The 20,719-nt window shown below is 45.2% G+C and overlaps 2 protein-coding genes and 1 long non-coding RNA gene across 7 annotated transcripts; 1 reads left to right on the forward strand and 2 right to left on the reverse strand.

Moving 5' to 3' along the window:
- Window positions 1-33: 33 nt before the first annotated feature.
- DSN1 (DSN1 component of MIS12 kinetochore complex) lies at window positions 34-4,272 on the reverse strand. Its single transcript, XM_049809666.1, has 11 exons — window positions 4,102-4,272; window positions 3,966-4,011; window positions 3,321-3,662; window positions 2,803-2,876; window positions 2,517-2,589; window positions 2,064-2,151; window positions 915-974; window positions 660-731; window positions 422-569; window positions 254-341; window positions 34-165 (listed from the first exon to the last, which is right to left on the reverse strand). Exons 1-11 carry the CDS (start codon window positions 4,180-4,182, stop codon window positions 74-76), a joined length of 1,164 nt encoding a protein of 387 aa, XP_049665623.1. The 5' UTR covers window positions 4,183-4,272; the 3' UTR covers window positions 34-73.
- Window positions 4,273-4,371: 99 nt separating this feature from the next.
- On the reverse strand, window positions 4,372-18,911 carry PBX4 (PBX homeobox 4). 4 transcript variants are annotated; one of them, XM_049809663.1, is made up of 10 exons: window positions 18,568-18,911; window positions 14,967-15,040; window positions 14,781-14,819; window positions 8,280-8,521; window positions 7,728-7,918; window positions 7,292-7,427; window positions 6,890-7,046; window positions 6,562-6,668; window positions 5,681-5,767; window positions 4,372-5,230 (listed from the first exon to the last, which is right to left on the reverse strand). In XM_049809663.1, the coding sequence occupies exons 1-10, from the start codon at window positions 18,783-18,785 to the stop codon at window positions 5,138-5,140; spliced, it is 1,344 nt and encodes a 447-aa protein (XP_049665620.1). In that variant the 5' UTR covers window positions 18,786-18,911; the 3' UTR covers window positions 4,372-5,137. The 4 variants fall into 4 exon arrangements, with proteins under 4 accessions (XP_049665620.1, XP_049665619.1, XP_049665622.1 ...); XM_049809662.1 differs by having other exon boundaries at window positions 5,666-5,767; XM_049809665.1 differs by lacking the exon at window positions 14,781-14,819.
- Window positions 5,707-16,091, forward strand: LOC126042515 (uncharacterized). Of its 2 annotated transcripts, none has more exons than XR_007507203.1 (3): window positions 5,707-5,796; window positions 9,745-9,874; window positions 14,992-15,081. It is a non-coding gene; the product is annotated as an uncharacterized LOC126042515 (long non-coding RNA). The 2 variants fall into 2 exon arrangements; XR_007507202.1 differs by lacking the exon at window positions 5,707-5,796 and adding an exon at window positions 15,945-16,091 and having other exon boundaries at window positions 9,655-9,874; window positions 14,992-15,138.
- Window positions 18,912-20,719: the final 1,808 nt, after the last annotated feature.

Genomic DNA, 20,719 nt, shown 5'->3' on the forward strand with positions numbered 1-20,719 from the left:
AACCGGGCTCCCCCCGCTTTTATTGACAGCAGCACCGACAGCGCGGCCCGTAGCCCCCCCGCCAACCCCCGGCTCAGCCCTCCGGCGGCGGCATCTTCCTCGGCGGCGGGGCGGCGATCAGCTTGCGCACAGGGGAGTTCACCAGCTGCTGGAAGGTCCTCGCGGCTGAAACGGGGAGGGAAATGCTCGTTAACCCCCGTTAACGAGCCCCACCGAGACTTCCACACCCCACCACTGAGGGATTCCCGCTTACCGAGCCGCTCTGAGAGGTGCTGGAGGTATTGCTGGCTGTCTTTGGTGAAGGCCTGCAGCAGCTTCACCGCTTGCTGTAGTTCATCGAGCTGCAAAACCAAAGCTTTAACAGGCAAAAATACAGCTAAAAAAAAAAAAAAAATTAAAGAGAATTTTCCCCCCAACTCACCACAAGCTCCATGCAGCTCAAGACCTCCCCCTGCTCATCCAGGATCTTCTGGTAGTTGGGTTTGGTGGCAAGGACTTGGGCCTGAGATGTCTGGAGGTAACTGCAAGGCTCGGCCTGCCCTCGGCTCCTCTTGCATTCCTCCAGCTGCCTGCACAGCAAAAGTCATTTACCCCTCAGGCGGTGTTTCGTTTTCTTTTCCGACACGGAACAGCTCTAAGATGGAGGGTAACAATCACACCTGGATATTTCTTCAGCACTTTCCTGGTGACGCAGTAAGAGCTCATCCCAGGACTGACATTCGGCAGTGAACCTGCAGAGCGAGAGGAGAGGACAGGTCTGTACCCCGCAGCTGGAAAACCAAACCGCAGCGCTGGCTCATATGAAAAAAAGAACCATTTGAAGGATTAAATATGCCCAAAATACCCTTGAGGAAGTGGTGGCCAAACCCATACTGGTGTTGAGAGACTCGGACCATGCAGATGGTCGATCTTACCTGGCGATGTACTCCTTAATTTGGGCCACCGACTCATCCAAAGCCGGATCCAGTAAAATCCTAAAGCACAGACAGATCATCAGCACCGTATAGCGAGATGTATACGTTCCACAGAGGGCTCTGGTAACTGTTTGGGTGCTAAATGCTTAGAATTGCAGAATACAAAAGAGAAAAGTCTTGATCCCAAAAAAGATAATGCCCCTCGGACTAGTCACTGTACTGGTTTGTCCAGGGATAACCAGCCCCCCCCAAAAAAACCTTGCAGCCACCGGCAGTGGGGTTACTCTTTGCAAATTTAGATGGTTGGGCAGGCCAAAACCAGAAAAACAGAATCACAGTACGGTTTAGGTTGGCAGGGACCTTAAAGATCATCTTGTTCCAACCCCCCTGCCACAGGCAGGGACACCTTCCACCGGACCAGGTCACTCAAAGCCCCGTCTGACCCAGCCTTGAACACTTCTACCACCTCTCTGGACAACATCTTGCAGTGCCTCACCACCCTCACCATAAAGAACTTCTGATCTAAACCTACCCACTTTCAGTTTAAACCTGTTACCCCTCATCCTGTCATTACACTCCCTGACAAGGAGTCCCTCCACGGCTTTCCTGTTGGCCCCCCCCAAGTACTGGAAGGCCGCTCTAAAGTCTCCCCGGAGCCTTCTCTTCTCCAGGCTGAACAACCCTAGCTACATATGACCCCCCAAATATGTGATCCTTATTATTCATGTGCATATACCTGTGATTTTTATACATATTTATTCATTTAATAGGCAAAATCTTATTTAGTCTGTCTTTGACTTCTGAACCACTCCCCTCCCCAGACCCCGCATGCCTACAAAGGGAAAACACAGTGGTTTCTTTCTCATGAAAAGGTTTCACACCCACCCCTAAAATCTGCTGGCACATTAGCCTTTCCCCGCTGGTTCTGTTATAGTTGCCTGGATGAGGGAAGCCAGCTAATTAAAGTGTTTCAATGAAGCCAAAGCATTTTGACAACTGGTTTGTGCTGGCAGGGCGAGGTTCTTGTATGCAGCAACAGATGCGTTTTGTGTTCAGGCTACCCCCTTCTCCCTCTGCTTCGCCCCCCAAAGTGGTACGACTCACTACTTAACTTACACTCCACAAGGGACGAATTTGGCAAGTCCTTACCCTTTAGGGTCTTCTACGCAGCTCTTCAGCGTTCCGTCTTGTTTCAACTTCTGTATGTATCGCTTCAGGTCTTCAGAAACCGAGTGCACTGGAGATGAAGGCAAAATAAAACAGGATAAAACACCACTTGTACCCACTGCCTAGAAAACTAGTAATACCGAGAAACGAAGCTGTTTCCTAACCCGCAGACACTGCTCTGACTCCTTATCAGAAGGCATTCTAGTTATGCTGTTTCTAAAGGAATAACTCATCTCTGTGGCCACAGTTTACATTCGTGTGTCCTTTTGTCTTCCCTCCCAGGAACTGTGGTCACAAACAGCATCTTAAAAACATTGTTCCCATATTTTTGGCTGCACCCACTCCTTCTAGGAGAGCATTTTGAGAGGATGCTAGGGAAGAGCCAGTATTTTTAAGTTCAGGATTACCCTTGCTGATACATATATCGCACCTTACCATTAGCTTTGAAAGCCTCAGGGCTAAAGCTGTCAGTCTGCTTCAAGGCATGTTTGAGCTTCTGTGCAGAAAACTAAGAGAAGATGGAAAAGAACGTCTTAGCACCCAATTCCTGAGCTCTATATATATGGCAGAGCTTTGCGGGAGGATTTGTTACTGAAGGAGAAAGGAGTCCCTCCTTCCCTAGCCCGTATTTCACAACTCAATTATACAAATCAGAACATGCGTGTAGTGGCAGAAGGCAGGCAACAGAAAAATGAATCACTTTTAAAAGAGAGGATCTTACCTGGAAACTGGACAACAACAGCATAGAAAGCCGGTCTACCTCTGGCAGGTCCAGGCTAATTGATTTGCTTAATTCTGAAAAAAACAGAACAAAATTATTTAAGAACAATTACATTCACACCAAGCTTCAAACAGCTGAAATGTTCCTGAAAGACACTAAAAGCTGTTTTTGTACAGGAGTGCGGTTTGCAGGATATGGAAGGAGCAGGGAAAAGAGGGAGAAACAGAGTTCCTAACAAGGAAAAGTCACGCGTAAGGCTCAACCGTGGAAATAAAAAGGCAGAGACAACAAACCACTGGTCTACAGAAGCCGCTAATGCAGCACCTCCTTTTAACCTCAAGTACCTGGACCTCCGAGACCACTGCCATCACAGATGTCAGTGGCTACTAGTTTGGAATAACACAGTTATGCTCTAATCACCCTAAAGTGCATGCCATGAAATTAAATCTCAAGTTGCTGCAGGCTGCCCTACAAGTTTCTTGAGAGTGCTTGATAAAGGGAGGAAGGGGAGCACGGACCAGTGACATCTTGGTGAACAGGAGGCAGAGATTTTCGGCGTTTTGTCCCCTTCAGGCTTGAACGACACCAAGAGCGACGCTTGGCTTGAGGAGAGGTGATGAGCAGTCTCGGGGACAAGTTAAAAGAACGCGATGTATGGTCTTTCCTAGCACTGCTTCTCCAGGGAGACAGCCTTTTGGGACTAGGTCCGAGGGAGTGTTTCCTGAGACTGGGACCTCCTTGGGGTCCTTTCCTCGATCGCGCTGTCTCACTGGGACTAACGTTCTTCTCATTAACAGCAGTTACATCAGGTAGATTTAGGAATTGTTCAGGATTCGCTTTCTTCTCTCCAGGGTCAGCATCTGAGAAAAACAGACGTAATCAACGCATCAGCAGGGTAGAAAGAGAGGAAAGGGTCTATTCTCAAGGATTCGAAAGCGCTGAACCTGTTCTTTACGCTTTGTTATCCAGCTCGGTGCAACAGCAGCGCTGAGGTACGACGGCTGGATCCCCACTTCACAGCCTCCCAAAACCGCCGGTGCCTCGGGTTCTCCTTTCCAGCACCAAGATCCTTCTCCCGACCCCCGGGAGGGCCCCCACTGGGCGGGGAACGATGCTCAGCACCACCCATCCCTCCCCGCTCCCGGGCCCGCCGCCCCCCTTACCTGACACTACAGCTTCAGCCGCCGGGCGGGCTCCGCCGGGGGAACGCTGAGGGGGAAAAACGGTTACGAGGCTGGTAGCGAGGCTTCCCCGCGGCCACCCTCAGCCAGACGGGACCCCACACACAACGCCGCTCACCTCCTCTTCCTCCGTCCCGCCAGACGGCCGCGGTAAAGCGGGGGCCGGCCGCCCGCAGCCCTCCGCCGGTTGCTCCGCCATGGCGACGTCCCGCGGCCGCAGCGGCCGTTGGGCGCGGGGGATGGCGGGAAGGCACCGCCCGCTGGCAAGCGCATGCGCAGAGGCCGCCTCCCCCCTCCCCTCAGTTTCCCGCCCTCATCCCCTCAGGGACCCCCGCCGCCTCAGAGCTGAGAGGAAAAGGAGGGGAAGGAAAAAAAAAAAAAAAAAAAAAAGGCTTTGGAAGTTTATTATCTTTGATAAAATCTCAACTGAAAAGGGTGGACTCTGCGTTAACAGCTGCAGAAATGCACAAAAACCTATTATCCATGGGGAAGTCGGGGGGGTTTGTTGGTTTGTTGTGGGTTGGTTGGTTGTTTTTTTTCTTTTCACTAGACATTAAATTAGAATTACGTGGAATGACACAGGATGGAAGGTCCTACCCGAGAGCAAAGTCCAGTGAGAGTTTTGGTAAAGCAACGTTCTGATTAATTAGCTCAGAATGAATTCTAGTTAAGAAAAGCTTATTTTCCTATACAAAATTACAATACAGAGAACGCATACAATTACAATACAGAGGGTTTAACTGTTAGTAGCTATCAACTAGAACAGAAATTTCATAGTAAAAAACTTTATGGAAATTAAAATAAGTCAATTTTCTTAAGCTGTAAAACTTGAGACAAATGCCAAGTTCTAGAAGAGACACTTTCAGATTCTTACCATAAAATCCATATTTTAAAAAATGAATTTGGTTAGGAAAATGAAGCAAGTTCTTTTAAAACAATTTCATATCCCAATGGGCATAAGTAAAAAGAACTCAACTGCGTGAGGCTGAGAGGTAGAGAGGTATCATTGTAATCACAATCTTCTATTGGTTCCAGGGTTTTTTCTGAGGTAATTAGCTGTGTGTCAAGTTGTATAAACAATGGTATTGGCAAAAGAGCAACATTGACAAATTACACTAATGACCTCTTTCCTCTCATCAATAGGTCCTAAAAACTTAATTAGACGCATCCGAATTAACACTTCCAGGGTCTCCAGCAGGTGAAGTGATTGATGAAGGGGTGGTAGCATCCTGCCAGCTGCCATTAGCCTGAAGGGAGAATAAATGTATCATTTCGTTAAATCTTTAAGAAACTACTTGCAGACAACAAAGTATGCCTTTATATGTTTATACCTTACAAGCGACAGTGCTTTTGGAAGGAAATAACTACATATCAGTTCCGACAAAGCACAGTCCACAAATAACCCGTAAAACCTCCTCCCCCCCAAGATTTTATGGTGTTACTCTTATTCCTAGTGCCATCTCCTTATGGCAAGAATTAACCAAAGTGCACAAATTTTCTGGTGAGCAAAGCCAGAACTCTAAATCAAGTCTCTGGGAGGGAAAGGCTGCTGTATTAAACTACACCTTTTCCAGCTTCTTCCTATCCCCACATCAGATACATCAGGGGGAATAAAAAGTCAACATTTATTCACAGATCGTTAACCAATCTTGGGCAGAATTTCTGTTTCTAGCAGGTAATACCTCAGTACATCTTACATCTATACGCTGCGTCGTATACAAAGGATTCCCCACAATTGTGTCATATCTTCCTGTCTGGTGTATGACGTGATGTAAGGAATCCATCTAGAACAAGATGCCGCAGAATGAGAATGGTAAGGATAAAAGTCAAATGAAAGAAATGCAGTAGTTCATGGTACATATCTATTGGGCCAAAAATTCTTTAAATAAGGGGCAGGTTTTCTTGCAGGAAGACAAGTTTTCTTCGCAGCTTCTTGCTATTAACAGAGCTATACATAGCTACTTCATAATGAAGCAGAATTAGAGCCTATCACCTATAGATTTTATAACAGAGGAACAGATTTTATGCAGTTCAGGTACATTTAGAAATTCAGCAGAAAGCTTAAAATGAGTTTGACGATACTGTTAAGAATCCTAAGCACAGTTCTACTTATATGGAGAAAGACTGACTCCAAAAGGAGAAAACACTGATTCATTAATGTAAACTTAAAGGGAGAGAACAACAGCAGTAGGTTAATTTAGGTATCAGTTAGTTCCATAAGAGAAAACTCCAATTCCAAGAGAAAATACACACTTGAGCATGTTTGTTTCTCGACTTGAGAAATTTGACTCTAGTCATTTCTTGCATCCTAGCCAGCGCTGGCCAGAGACAGAAAAATCCATCCCTATCTGGCATTAAGAGAATCTACTTTGAAAAAAATAAAACAAGATTGTCTAATCCAACCCTGCTGTTCAAAGCGGGGTCGATTACAGCAGGTTGGATTTTAAATATCTCCAAGGACAGGGACTCCATAACCTCCCTGAGCAACCTGTTCATATGGTATAAAGGACAGAGAAATGGGATTTTAACATTTATCCCACTGCTGAAAGTACTTTTTTTTTTTTTTTTTCTTACTGACCTGCGACTGCACATTGGCTCCCACTGGGGAGCTCTGGTAGGAAGTCAATGACTGCAAGTTTATAAACGAATCTCCGGAATTTGTCATCTTAAAAGAACCAGAGGAAGCTGAAAAAAAAAAAAAAGGGAAGAAAAAAAACACAACATGTTTTAATGAGAAATAAAACCCACCAAAAATGGCTCTTCAGTAAGTATTACATTATTTTAGTTTAAAAGAAAAAGAAATCCTGCAACTGTTTCAAACACAGGTATTCCATGGTACTAACTGGGACAATAAATAAATTAGAGACTTTTGAGTGGACAGACTCTTCACTGGTGCTCTCACTCACCTGAATTTGGTGTAGACGGAGAATTTGCCTGGTTGCCTTGAGCCACGACATTAGTTGCATCCACTGCTGTTTTTGCAGCATAAATATTGGCTTCTTCTTGGAACTTCCCCATGTTTTTTTTGTATCGAATTCTTTTGTTACCAAACCAGTTGGAAACCTGGAGACATATATCGCTGTTAGCATTTGATCAAACTATTATATTTTCTACTATATTCGGAAGTTTCCAGCAAAGGAGACATTTTAAACTAGGCTTCAAACAGAAAATACCTACTACTAAACCCTTCAGAATAACTTGAATCCTATTTAAAGTACCAGTAACTGAAGCCTGTTCCTAAGTATGGGGGAAAAAACATTGTTCAAGATAAAAAAAAGTCACTTAATTCCAGATCAATCACTTCATACCTGTGAAACCGTGATGCCACCTTTCTTCGCTAGCTCTTCTTTGGCCTCTTCACTGGGGTAAGGATTACTCAGATGTGAATAGAAATACTCATTCAGTACTTCCGTTGCCTGTTTGCTGAAGTTACGTCGTTTACGCCTATAAAAACAGTAGTTATTCCTGTTTAAATGGTGTTATAGAGTAGACCGGACAGAGTTGACTGTTGGCTTTTTTTTCCTCTAAAATGTATTTGATTTGAAGGAGAATGTACGAATTGAGTGGAAATAAATAGATGTCAATGTCAAAGCATGCACAACGGGTGGCAAATTCTGAAATGTTGAAACTAGACTGACACTGGGAATGACAGACTTGAGACTTCTTATGCAGTCAACTGGCATCAAGCAACAAAAGAAGTTCAGGCTTAAACATCTGTTATCACTAGATTGTGTTTTCTCGTACCTTGCATCAAGAAAGCGTGAACGCAGGATCATTACTGCCTCGCACGTGCTCTGCTTCAGTTGCATCTGGATGGTGCTGAATTTGCCGTGGATTATGTTCACCATGCGCTCTATTTCTTTTGGTGAAATTGGTCTCGTTCTACTCTGTTCCCTAAGCAGGTTCATAACGTGGGTGGTGAACTCACTGCAGGCCTGAAAATACACACATTTGTATCGACAAACAATAATATACCCTAGAATTCAAGCCCCAACAAGAATATATATATATATCCAAAAAACTTTAGAGGAGTTTCCATGTTTCAGCTTTACTCTATTTACTCTTAAAAAACGGCAACAAAGATAAACGAGACATGTATTATCTTTAGTTTGATCTCCAGTCCCTCTATCTTCACCTTACTTCTGTAACACTGAGATAAGTTTTCAACGGAATTGAATATCCTCGCGTTCACCTGAATTCATTATACTTCCTGTTCTGTTCTTAAAACCAACACCAAAGGAAAAAACGGTTATGTTTAATTGAGATGATAAAAACTCTTCCATGCAGAAAGATCACCTGTTCATATTTCTCTAGCTCAGAGTGGTATATCTGTCGGATCTGTGACAGCTTGGCCCTGTAGTCAGAGTGTTCAATGCTATTGTCATTTGGACAGCCACCTGATGTTGCTGCTACAGCCATCGGTCCTCCTCTTCCTCTTTTCTCGGGCCCGGAGACACCCTCTGCCAGCAACATGTTATCTAGTCTCATTAGTTGAGCATCTGGGGGATCTTCTTCCTGAATACCGCGAATACTTAACACTAGATAAATATAAAGAGGGAATCAAAAGATTATTTCCGAAACAGGAAAGAGCATCCACTGCAATTCCAGCAAAGCATTTAAACACTCTTCAGAGGTTTTAGCAGGTCTTGAGCTCAAGAAAGAAAAGGGAGCATTTAACAAAGCCACAAGGCAACAAGTCAAAACAAACAGGATGTTGTTCCCATTAAGAAACACCAAAACACAAGGCAAGTTTTCAAATGCACGCAGATAATAAGACTACTTGAGGTCATACCAGTTTATACCACATTTAGAAAGTATTTTAGCTGTCTATAAACATTAGAACGAAGTTCTTACAGAGCAGATGCCCCCCATATCAGCCTGCTGCCTGGCTCCTTGCACGGTCCTCAACAGCATTCAGCACGAGCTCAGGCAGATGGACTACAACGGACAGACACAAGGCCTGAGCCACTGGGACAACTGCTACACCTCTACGTCCAGGATGGAAACAAGCACCACACTAATGTAAGATCCCGTCGAAATCTGTACACAAGGCATGAGTTTGACCTCATCTACTTTATATGCCAAGGATACAACCACACTACACAGCAGCAGGCTACAAATTGAAGTCTTAACAGTGCTGAATTTTAAAATCTATTAAAATCTATTTAAAATCTACCAAAATCTGAAACAACATGAAAAATGCACCAGAAGCCCGTTTCCTTAAGCTTATATTCAACAAACCCAGATGGCAGCAGTCTGTATGCTCAGATTATTCAAGTTTGATTCCAAGAAAATTTATTTTAAAAACTTAATTTCCCACATTTTTTTACAATTTATTATTAACTTCCTTTTTTAAAAACCGTAACGTCTCACGAGATATTGAGTCAATACAAAAAATGCCAACAGCTTTTTGGCTTTTAGTATGACTTTACGTGCTAGAAAATTTTAGTTAGACAAACAGTTGGTCTTAACCTTGTGAAGCTACCAAATTCAAATGACCTTTTCCAAATTGTAATTGGCGGGTTAACGGGATATTATGTTCCGTACTGAAGATAAATACAAAAGATCTCATTACGCAAAGATTCTACCGTGAGGCAGGAGAACAATGTACATGTACAGAGACAGTAAACGGACACAGTTACGACAATTTTCAGCATTTTGTAGGCAAAAGAATAGCTCATCTAAAAAAAACCCAATAATAGTTCTGAACATACAAGCAGCCTAAACTTGTGATCACATTGCTGAACTTCATATTTTGCAGGCTATACAGAAACAACTGCACAATTCTGATGAAGAGAACGCTTTGGAGTGGCTGCAGACCCAAATTCACTCTGTCATGGCAATCCAGGTCTCCTCCAGAACATTCCCAGTCTTTTTGGAAGCGGAAAAAGGTAAGGCAAAAATAGCTATAGTGTAGTACATGGGTAACTGTTGAACTCAAGCTAAGACAACAATGAGGAAAGTGTTGACCATTTTAGAAGTTAGTGGCTTTTCTAACTCATTATGGAATTAAAATTAATACCTTTTTAAAAAAACATTGCAGACACCACCTACTGCAAACACCCTTCACTGAGCGAATGTTACAAGAAATGGAACAAACACAGAAAAAAAGGGGGGCGGTATTTGTTGCTGGGTTTTTGTTTTTAAAAATCGCCAGTTCTTCTTTTTTCCGGGAGACCCAGCAGAAGAGTTCACCAGCAGCCATTTGATTTTAAGTCTTTTTGATAAAACTCACATTAAACTACTTGGACCGGCGAGCACAAATTCAGTGGAACAGATATTTTGGTGTCACCTTCTTATTTGAATGTGCTTCTGCCAAACATCTTTTTATGCACATTACGATGCATATCAGAGTACCTCATGTTGAAGTCAAGCTCCCAGCTGCAGCTTAATTTTATGTCACTTGTCTAATTATGGCAATTAGACATTAGTTATCATCAATTACACATAAGCTCATCTCAAGTTGACTGCTGAAAAGCATGTATAAAGCACCTTCCCAGTCTCGAGGGAAGACTCAGGTTGGTTGGCTCTAGTAAGTCACAAGAAACTAGAAAGGAGTTAACCATCGTCAATGTATCGTAAACTGCATTTCCAACCTAGTAGTTCAAACTTTTACTTAATAAACTCTCTCAAAGGTGAGCAGACCTAAGAATCGATGAGTGCAAGAAGCTCGGTCCGTCCGATCTGCTCCATCAGGCTGATTTTAAACTTTTGGCAACTCCATCTTAATAGGTGTGATGGTTAAAACACAAGTTCTACAGAAATCATCGCCACCGATGTTATTTTTAAATTAAAGCCATCATCTCCTGGAATGGATACCTTTTGCTTGAGCTTTATTTTTACTCCTAGTATCGTCACCTAATGATAATATTTGTACAGATCATAAGTTACATCAGATTCGCTCAAAACTACCTATTCAGTGAATTCATAACTGTGTTTGCTGCAAGTAGCAGCCAGTTCCGATTTCCAAGTACAAGAGCTGCAGTTGTTCATCTCCTGACCTTCCAGAGCTGGTAATCTCAAAAGATGGCACAACGGGAGAGCAAAACCATTGCAGCAGTAGGAACGCTGCACTCTCACCAGCTTCTGCAACTCTCTTTTGATAGTCTGGTAAAAACAATTCCAGAAGTACGTGCTTCACCCCTAAGAGTTTTGTCAGGGTAGCTGCACCTACCCTGCGAGCTTTCAGCAAGCTCTGTGGGTCAGGCGTCACCCATTTCTGTGTACAATCCTGAAAATTATGCCAGCAGGAGTTTGCAGTTTGCGTGCATTCTGGAAGAATTAGATTTTGTTAAACAAAAAGGATTCCAAAGGGGAAAAAAGTTACAATAAAAAAAGGATCTTGGTCAACACTGACTTGTTACATATGCCTGTCCTTACACGCTGCTTATTACCTACTGGCTCACAATACTTCGAGGAGAACACTTCTCTATAAAGCTTACCTCTCTCAGTAGCCTTTTGGCCATCAAATTTTTGAAGTTCCCAAAATAGTTTAAGAACATGTAACAACTCTATCAATATGCAAGGCGGAGTTAAGGTATAACCAGCTACAGCATAGTCAGTGCTTTAAGAATGATTTAGAAAGTCCTTGCGTAACGGTAAAATCCTTCACACTTAAATCCTTCATAATCCATCACTTTTAGGGATGTTTAAGAAAAACCCTACACTGGCTCAAAAAGCCTGAGGAGTCACTCTTGTCAGCTGTACCAATATAATAGTGTGCGTTCTCTGGCACATCACCTACCAGATATTCATCAAATATGTAAAATAATTATACTAAGCAAAATGAAATTCCCATCATTTCTAATTAATCTTTAATTAAAATACATCACAACCTAAGGTGCTGAAGCCTCACTCAGTATGCAAATGCAATCATTACAATATATTTACATCTCATTAATTAAAGATTTGCAGTTCTGTAATGAACTGTACAAGATCACTGGTACCAAAATAAGTGATACACACTTTGCTTAGACTTGCTTTCCTTTCCAGATTTTCCTTCAGAGAGCAAGTAATGCAGAAGAGCATGATAAATTTGTCTATTTGGTACAGAATACACCAAGTTAGACCCCAAACCTGCCTTATTAGGGCCAGAAAGGAACAGCCCATACTGTATGAAGTATAAAATACCTACGGAGAATGCAAGGAAGCAGGCAGTTGGGTGCTGGACCTGCACCCCTCCTCAGCCACATCTCAGTTTTTCCCAGATGATCCTATCCCCTATGTTACACTTACAAATATTTATCCTGTAACTCATGCTAAATACTGACTCCTGATGTTTTATTCCAACAGAAGTGTTTCCTCCATTTGACAGTCCACAAATCAAACTGTTAGGTGAGAAGGCAGGGGTGCATTTTTTTTTTAACAGCAGGTCACCTAAAGCAATCATGAACCCATTCTGAACTAGTTCTTAATGCTACCAAAATACCACACACACCCCTCCTGCGGTACCAAGCAGATTTTTTTCACCCACACAAGACACCCCGTTTTTCAGTTAGCAGTCCTCCGTGGGGATTCCAGCCTCCCAAGCACCCCACTACAGAGAACAACATTGCTGTTGGCTCAGCTGGTCTCAAAGCAGTGTCACAGAAGAACGCTTTCTCCAAATCCAAGACAGTCTCGCACATTCAGGGAGAGAGGAAAGCGAATGGAAACAGAAGACAAAAGCCAGCAGGGCTCCGAGCGCTGAGGAACAAGACTCGGCTACGTAAGAATGTCAACAAACTCAGCAACAAAGAGAAAGCGTGTTCTTCAGCCACGCCGCTTGCCAAGTTTTATAACCGAATGAAAAGGTACCCATTGAATTAACCTAGCCAACTGCCAGCACATGAAAGGAAGGACAGAGGGCTGCAGCTAGCAGCGATGAGAAACAATAAAAAATGGCACTCCATGTTACGATGCTGCAACAAACATGTTCCCTACCAGAAATTCAGAATGGGAGTCCCGCTGCGCAGCGTGTTCCACAAAAGTGGGTAGAAATACACTTTCCCTGCCCCAAGGGGCCTGAAGCCCATCACAGACTAACATCTTCCTAGCATGGTATAGTCAGCCAAGAAGAAAAACTCTGAAATTTAAAATTCAGCACCAAAAGCATGCATCTTTTACACTACAGATGTTTAATTCTGGTTTTAAGATAGAATTATGCCATGTTTGAATTCATACAGCTTGAATCATATCTGAAGTATAACCCAATCAGCAAAAACCCTATCTGCTGCATAGATTAAAAATGCTCCAAATGGTTCTGTGAGTTCCCCAAAAAACTAAGTGGGCTTTACTGGATTAGATCCCTCTTCAAAATAGTTACTTATGTTCCAGGCAGGTATTTAAGACCTGAAAATAAAATACCTGTTCTTCCCATAGCTGGTTTAAAATTTTAAAGATTAAAATCACTGGGGGGGTGGGGGCCAAGAACAAAATATTAAATGTGGCCAAATCTATTTAAATTACAAAGAGTCATTTGTAACTTCTTTTTTTATTAACGAACACTATTGGAAATAATTTTTTGGCACCTTTTAGCTGGCTGCCCATTGCAAAGGCGTACGGCTTATCCTGAGCCATTGTGAATGATACCAGCGCTCCAACAAAGAACGAAAGAAAGATGGGGGGGGGAGGATCATGTTTGAAACTGATTTCCGAGCTAGAAAAGAAGCTTGTGTGCCTGGGTCACAAAGAAAGCCCAAAACCTTGTGCTACAGTATGTCCAGGCTTTTGTTTGCTTGAAGCCATAACATCTGCTCCCCATAATTTAAATAAGGAATAGACAGACCATCAGACATTCAAAAACCTATGAGACCAAAACAAATCCAGCATAACCGCGACATCAGAGCCTGTTCCTGCAAGTGTATTTAGCTCAGAGAAGTCACAGTTTCAATCAATAAAACGCAGAAGGCAGCTTTCAGTGTAGAAAGGAAAAACAGATGAAAGACCCTCTTTAAGGACAGCAATCCTCAAAGGACAGACAGACATAAAAGCACACCCAGACAGCACACACGCACTTACTACCACAATGTTTTTTCTTCAGAAGCAAACTGCTATCATGAGAACACAATATATGCAACCAAACTCTCCAGAAACGAACGTGTAATGTCTGCCTCAAAGCTCCCTTCCATGACAAGGGCACCGCAGAGGACGGAACTGTATGGTCCCTCATCTGGCAATACAATGAGGAGCACTGCAAGTTTCGGTGTTTTAGAAAAAATAATACAAATGTAGGTTTAAGGTGCAAAACGTTAATACAGCTATAAGTTTAAAAAAAAAAGAAAACAAACCACCATTTTAGTTACATATAATGAAAGTAGTTATTCTCTAAGAACCCCATCAAAATTCACTACAGTTTATAGAAATCAGATACGCAAACAACATTGCTTAAGTGTTCATGTATGAGAATGTCCTGGGTAATTCAAAATCGAAATCCATTTGCCCCCAGTGCTTCTGCTCCTCAAAGAAAGCTGCGTGATCACCAACTCCCATTTCCTGCTACTTCTGTGTCTTCCAATATGCCCAAGCGTTCTGCCTTACTGTCTCTTTTTCTCCGTAATACAGTTATTTGTCAACTTTGAACTCTTAACTAGCACCACAATTTTGGTACCAATTCCTTCAAGGAAAAAAAGAGCATAACAACACAGCAGGATTATTCAGGGTTCTCCAGGTACCTAGCCAGACATCAAAAAACCCCAACCTACAGATTCTTTACGTACGTACAATCAAAAAGACTCGTTCAAATAAGCAGAGTTGTTTTCTCCAAACCTGCACACAGACAGCATTATGAAAAGCACATCAGAGCCATTTCCAGCTTACAGAAGATGATGTTAGAGGTCTTTTCCAACCTAGATGATTCTATGATTAAGCCAAAAAAAAGAAAAAAATAGCCTTAAGTTGTAGAATTTATCAGGGAAAATACAGGCCACGTTAAACGAGAGCCGAGCTGATAACTGTATAGGGGGTTTTTTTGGAAAGCTGAGGCCAGAAAAGACACCAACGCACCTGTTTTCTCCTTGATCTCACACAGCACGCTGAAAAGAGCAGGCTTCATTCTGTGGCAGTTCAAGGCATGTTTTCTGAAATGGAAGAAGAAAGAATGAGTGAATGCCAACAGGAAAGGCAGCGAAAGGTGCCAAGACTTACAGAGGACTGGATGGCGCTTCAGTAATAGCAGGTTAGTGCTAAGATTAAGAAAAAAATGTGCAAGTTCTGGTGATATATTTAAGTGTCACACTCAGTCATCACTAGGAGCAAACTGTTGTAAAAATACACAGGCCTTAAAATTCAAAATTCTGCGTTGCTTATAGGAACTGTAAACACCTTCAGTTCTACCAAAAGCATATTTTATATACAGGGATAAAAAAGTTCCTTCTTGAGTTAGTACGCTCCTATAAAATCTAATAATGGAATCGAACCAAAAGGTAGGAAAAAAAAATGGGTTTAGAGCATATAGAACCTGAACAACAGGAACAACAGAGAATCCAAGTGCCACTCACTGACTTGCCCAGCTCACACAACGAGTGGCCACCTGATCCAGTGAAATGCAGATTGTATTTAACAGCATTTTAGTACAAGTTTTACCACACATGCTCATTTTGCCTTTTTGAAGCTCTTCCAGTGTTTGCTGCTTTGTCTTCCCCCTTCCCTCCAGGAGGAGACAATGTTAATTACACCATTAACACAGAACCCATCCTAATGTCTAATCAAAACAGAGAATTACATCTTTTGCTGAGTTGAAAACACATTTGGAGTGTGGCGAGCACCGTATAAAAGCAGGAGCTGAGGTTCCCCACGGAGGGTGGGCGGTGTTTTACCAAGCCATTGCCAGTTTTCAAGGGCAGGCAACAGTTCAGTGCCCAACTTCCAGTGGAAGTCAGCGGAAAGAAGTATCTAGCTGCAACGTACGCCTCCAAGAAAGTCTCTTTTGCTTCTTGTGACCCCTTTCATAATTCAGAAATAATATTTAAATTGCCTTTACAGCTAGGTTTCAATGTGGGTTTTTTACATAAATACGAATCGGCCTTCCTTCTGGCACGCCAGTCAGTACTCCAGCTATCGGGAACGGCGCAAATACAGGTGCTCGGCTTCCTCGCAACCCATGACGCTTACAGCTACTGCTGTGAACGGCCAGCGAATATCGGAACGCAAGCTTTTAACAAAAATCGCAGAAGCTGGTCGATGGGCCGCTTTCCTTCACGACACAGCCACAAGAAGTATAAAACCCATTCAGCTACGGAGATGTTTGATAACATCGACCCCAAGACAAACAGCCTGAGAACAAAGGCAGCTGAGAAGACAGCCTAGTGCAGTCTATTGTCCTTGCCTGATGAGGGAAAAAACGGGGGGAGAGAGGGAGAGAGAGAATGAATTCCAAGCCTTCAGACTGTACTCTCCACCCAGGTCGAAAAAGCGGTGTTTAGGTACAAGGCAGTAGAGATACCAGAGCCAGAGATAATTGCATAATTAATATGGCCACTAACTCTTGCAAAGACGACTGAGGTCATAACGTAACATGTTTAACAGCAGCATTAAACTCATCCTGGGCAGATTAATTTCCTTTCAATGAAACTTTCACCCAAGTCTTCAACTTGGATTTTAAAAATTCTTATTGCATGCGCTGAAAAGAACCCTCTGACATTCACTAGGTGTTAAAACAATACACGCAAAACACATCAACAGCCATTTTTAATACAAAAGAATATAAGCAATCCCCAAAGAATAAAGCGGTTACTGAGGTGTGAGAAGTCCCAGGTCCCCATATCACTTGTGCGATGGGTTTAACCAGGCCTGAGTTTTACTTTCTCAGCAGCAAGTCCTCTTATGGAGAACTAAGTAAACCCAACAAACTTCTTGTTCAGAACGCAAAAGCTTCTTTTATGCATATATGCCTGAAAACACACCAAAAGTGCTTTAAAATTTGGGGGCCTTCAGAGCCTGCTGTGCTTTGGCTGGACCTCGACAGCATTTCTGAGGCGATGTTAAAGTAATTTCCTTTAAACTACGGCCAAGCCCATTCCTCAACTCTTACTTGAAAACTAAAGTTCCCGAGAAGTTTATTCTGCTCAAAATTATCTTACATAGGAGGTTGTGAGAGAAAACTGCAGCTCTTACACAACACACAGGCAAATCCATGCCTATAGAATCTATACAGGAGCTGCAGGTGGTTATTTCTGAGATACAGCGCCAGGCAGAAAAACATCAAGTTTTGGAAAGGAGCAACTGTCCTACACATGACCCACAGCAAGCACCGCTCACAGATTTCATCGCCCTACAAGCCGCAGCTGAAAATTACCTGAAAGAGTCGGCTTTAAACCCAAATTATGACATTCTTACGAGTGCATGGTTTCTCCTTACACTCATATAATCGACTCCACCATCAGGAATCTGGTACCCACCCTCGGTAATGCCGCTGCATCGGCACGCCAGTTGCTGCCAGCGCACGATAGCAACAGGCGTACCCAAAACCGGCTAAACTCTAGGCAGAGATAAAAAAAAAAAACCTCATAACAAAACCTGGCACGGTTTTATTGGCACTGTGGCAATCGCCGCGATAGGGAAATCGGGGTGCGGGCAGGGAAGGGCGATGGTGCACAACACTCAACCAAGGGGCAAGCCAGAGGAGCGGCACCGTGTTAACCGGGGGAGGCGGCGGGGGGGGGGAAGGCCAGAAAACCATTTTGCTGATTTTTATAAACCCGCTCTACAAGTCTCCACCTTCTCCCAAACCACCTCATGGCGGGGGCTGCCCACCTCACGCACACCGAGGAAGCAAAGCGTGTAATTACGTGTAATTACACCGCGCCAATCAGGGCCGGACGCAGCTCCGGGGCAAGAGGAACGCACCAGAAGATGCCGAATTCTGACGATTTCCAGGCTGGTTTTGCCATATAATTATTTACATCCCAATGATGTCAACAAGGCAGGGAGAGAAGGAACGTTAATTTTTTTTTTCCTTTAAATGCGATTCAAGAAAAACTTCGTGGTGGGGGTGAAAAACCGGCGAGCCCCTTGCGCCGTGAAGGGCCCCCCGGTTCCCCTCGCTTTCCCTCCCCAGCCAACTCCGGCCCTCGACGGCGGCAGCCGCCGTCTCCGTTTGCCCGTTCCCGGTGGCGGCAGGCAGGACGATCCCATTTCCAGCGGTTTCTCTTATTTACATCACCCGGGCGATTTCTTAACGAAGGACGGAAAATTAATTACGAGGAACCGGGGTGTCCTCCGGTATTGAAGCCCTCCCCAGCTGACGGGAGACGAAGACGCGGCAACACCGGCAACCGGGCAACCACCGTGGAACTTTTCGCCTCCCGAGGGCCGTTTCCCCACCGAGCCCCCCTTCCCCCGCCGGAGCCGCGGCCACGTCGCACCGCGGGACCGCTGCCCTCCGCCTCCCCCCGCCACAAGCCCCGGTAACGACGGGAGCAGCGGGGCTGAGCGTGTCGTCCCTCGCCTCCCGTCCGTGGCCCCCCCTCCTCCCCGCCAAACGCCGCGCAGAGCTGAGTCACGGCGCCGTGCTGCGCGGGAAGGCGGCCGGTACCGAGCAGCCCCGCCGCGCCGCGCCGAGCCGAGCCGAGCCCCCTCCCCGCCCGGCGGCCGGGCCCGCCGGTACCTGGCCTGGGCCTCGTCCAGGCTCTGGTCGGTGATAGCCATGATCTGCTGTAGGACGTCGCCCGTGTCGTGATGCGCGGGCGGTGGCGGCGGCGGCGGCCCCGGTGGGGGCGCGGCGGCCGGATCCCCGGCGGCTGACGGAGGGGGCGGTGGGATTCCGCCGGGTAGAGTCACCCCGCCGCCGTGCGCCGCCGCCAGCAGCCGCGACGGATCCTCCATGGCGGGGGGCGGCGGGGCCGGTTCGCCGCGGACGGGCAGCGGCGCGGCCCCAGCGGCTCCCACACAACAGGGCCCAGCGCCCGCAGCCCCCCCCCGCCGCCGCCGCCGCCGCCACCACCGCCGCCGCCGCCGCCGCCGCCACCGGGCCCGCCCCGCCCCGCGCCCCGCGACGTGCCCCGCCCCCGCCCGGCCACGCCCCCGCACGCTGGGGGCGGAGCCACCGAGAGCCCCGCGCTGGGCCCTAGCGCCTCCCGCCCTCTTCCCGGTTGCTGTCCCGCGGTTTCCCGGGCACGACCGACGGGCCCCGTCCGCTCCGTTTACCGGCGGAGGTTCTCGAGGAGCTGACGGGATCAAATTCACGCCGTCACGTCAGCGCGGCAATCGACCATTTCATAAAACTGTATTCAGATAAGCTCTGGGGTTCCTCGCCTAATTGACCTCTAATTTGTCTAGGCTGACAATAAACAATCTTAACGTGCTAATACGCATTTAAATGCGGTGCAGGGATTCCGTTCTTTGCCCAGCCGCCATCGTTCTCGCAGGTATCTGATGTCTGGCCAAGCATCGAACAAACACGGCACTTCGTCTCGATTCGCTGCTTTTTAGACTCAAAGACAGCAGGATCATTCAGATCAGTGCTCGTGGAGCTTCATTAGTAAGAAACACAACTGAAGCAAGAATTAGACTATATATTTCTTCTTTGTTGCTAATACTGGTCACGTTTTTGAGTAACCTGAGGAAACCTTGTCACCTCTAAACGGATTTACTCTGCTCGGTCACCGCTAAGCTACTGATCTGAAACACCAACACCACGAGTACCAAACAGCACCATAATTGCCTTCTTCCATCAGCAGGCAGCACAGGCTTCAACCCGGGCTCAGGTCGTATTCACTCTTTGCTTTGTCACCTTGGAAAGACACTTTAAGGTGACCATGCATGGCTCTGAGCGTGCAGAGGTTTCAACAGCAAAGCGGCTGTACATCTCATGTACTTGCAGCTGAATAAGGTTTGCAGGTACAAAGCAGTGGAGAAAAAGTTACTCTTCATAGAGGGTCACCCAGGCAGCTTTATGCCAAGTTTTGGTATCTTCCTAAGCTGGTACTTTAAAGTTATAGCACTATAGCTAGACCTAGGGTTGCCTAAAAATAGAAACTAAAAAAGGAGAAAAACATTAATTTAGATTAGGTATTTCCATGCTTCTGTGCAAGCACAGAGCTGACTGCATCAATCATTGTTCTTCACCTTTTTCAGCGTTTTACCTTCCAACAGTGTAACACGCTTACAGGATTTACGTCCTTTTACAGCTGCCTTTCAAGCAGAAGCATCTTCCACGCTCCTGATTGCTACCAGTCCAACGCTTGAATCTTCACCTCGTGGGCAAGAGTAATTTAACATTCAGTGTTGCAGTTTTAGTGCTGTTTAAAATAACAATATCAATTCTGCAAATATGAAATGTTGCATTCATCCTCCAAAGCAGGCATATGACATTCATCTTCTGCTTCAGAACACAAAATCCAGGTTCGATCCCCTCTCTGACGCCTGGTGGCCTGGTCTCAGTGTCAGCCAGGCACGTCAGCTTCTCCAGCTGCTCAGCAAAATCTTTGTAAAGAAAACATTCCCTCCTAGACAACATGATGAATGATGAAAGTGCTGCAAACTGACCCAGAGCTTCCCCTCTGGGGATGTTCCCAGCAGAGTGAGTGCAGTGTATGGGCAATTGCTCGGCTGAAGTAGTTCTGCCCTGACAAAGTTAAAACACCTCTTCTATTCCTCTGCAGCAAATGCATTGATGTTCTTGTGAAAAAAGTTTACTAAAAGCAGCAGTTATGGTAACATGCAGAGTCCTGATGACTCTGGAAGGCAGCAGGGCCCCTCGGGGGACCTGGCAAAGCCTGGCCGAGGGTCCCTTTCCAAACACAAAGCAGGGAAACCTC

This window comes from Accipiter gentilis, chromosome 9 (assembly GCF_929443795.1).
Source record: "Accipiter gentilis chromosome 9, bAccGen1.1, whole genome shotgun sequence".
NCBI classification, from domain to species: Eukaryota; Metazoa; Chordata; class Aves; order Accipitriformes; family Accipitridae; genus Astur; species Astur gentilis.

Coding starts and splice junctions, on each gene's coding strand:
- DSN1 (XM_049809666.1), bottom strand. CDS start 4,182: ATGGCGGAGCAACCGGCGGAGGGCTGCGGGCGGCCGGCCCCCGCTTTA. Junction 2,877..3,320: donor TGTTCACCAAGATGTCACTG/GTCCGTGCTCCC, acceptor TGTTTTTTTCAG/AATTAAGCAAATCAATTAGC. Junction 342..421: donor TGAGCTGCATGGAGCTTGTG/GTGAGTTGGGGG, acceptor TTGGTTTTGCAG/CTCGATGAACTACAGCAAGC.
- PBX4 (XM_049809662.1), bottom strand. CDS start 18,785: ATGGAGGATCCGTCGCGGCTGCTGGCGGCGGCGCACGGCGGCGGGGTG. Junction 8,522..14,780: donor GACCTCTAACATCATCTTCT/GTAAGCTGGAAA, acceptor ATATTTATCTAG/TGTTAAGTATTCGCGGTATT. Junction 7,047..7,291: donor GTGGCATCACGGTTTCACAG/GTATGAAGTGAT, acceptor ATATGTCTCCAG/GTTTCCAACTGGTTTGGTAA.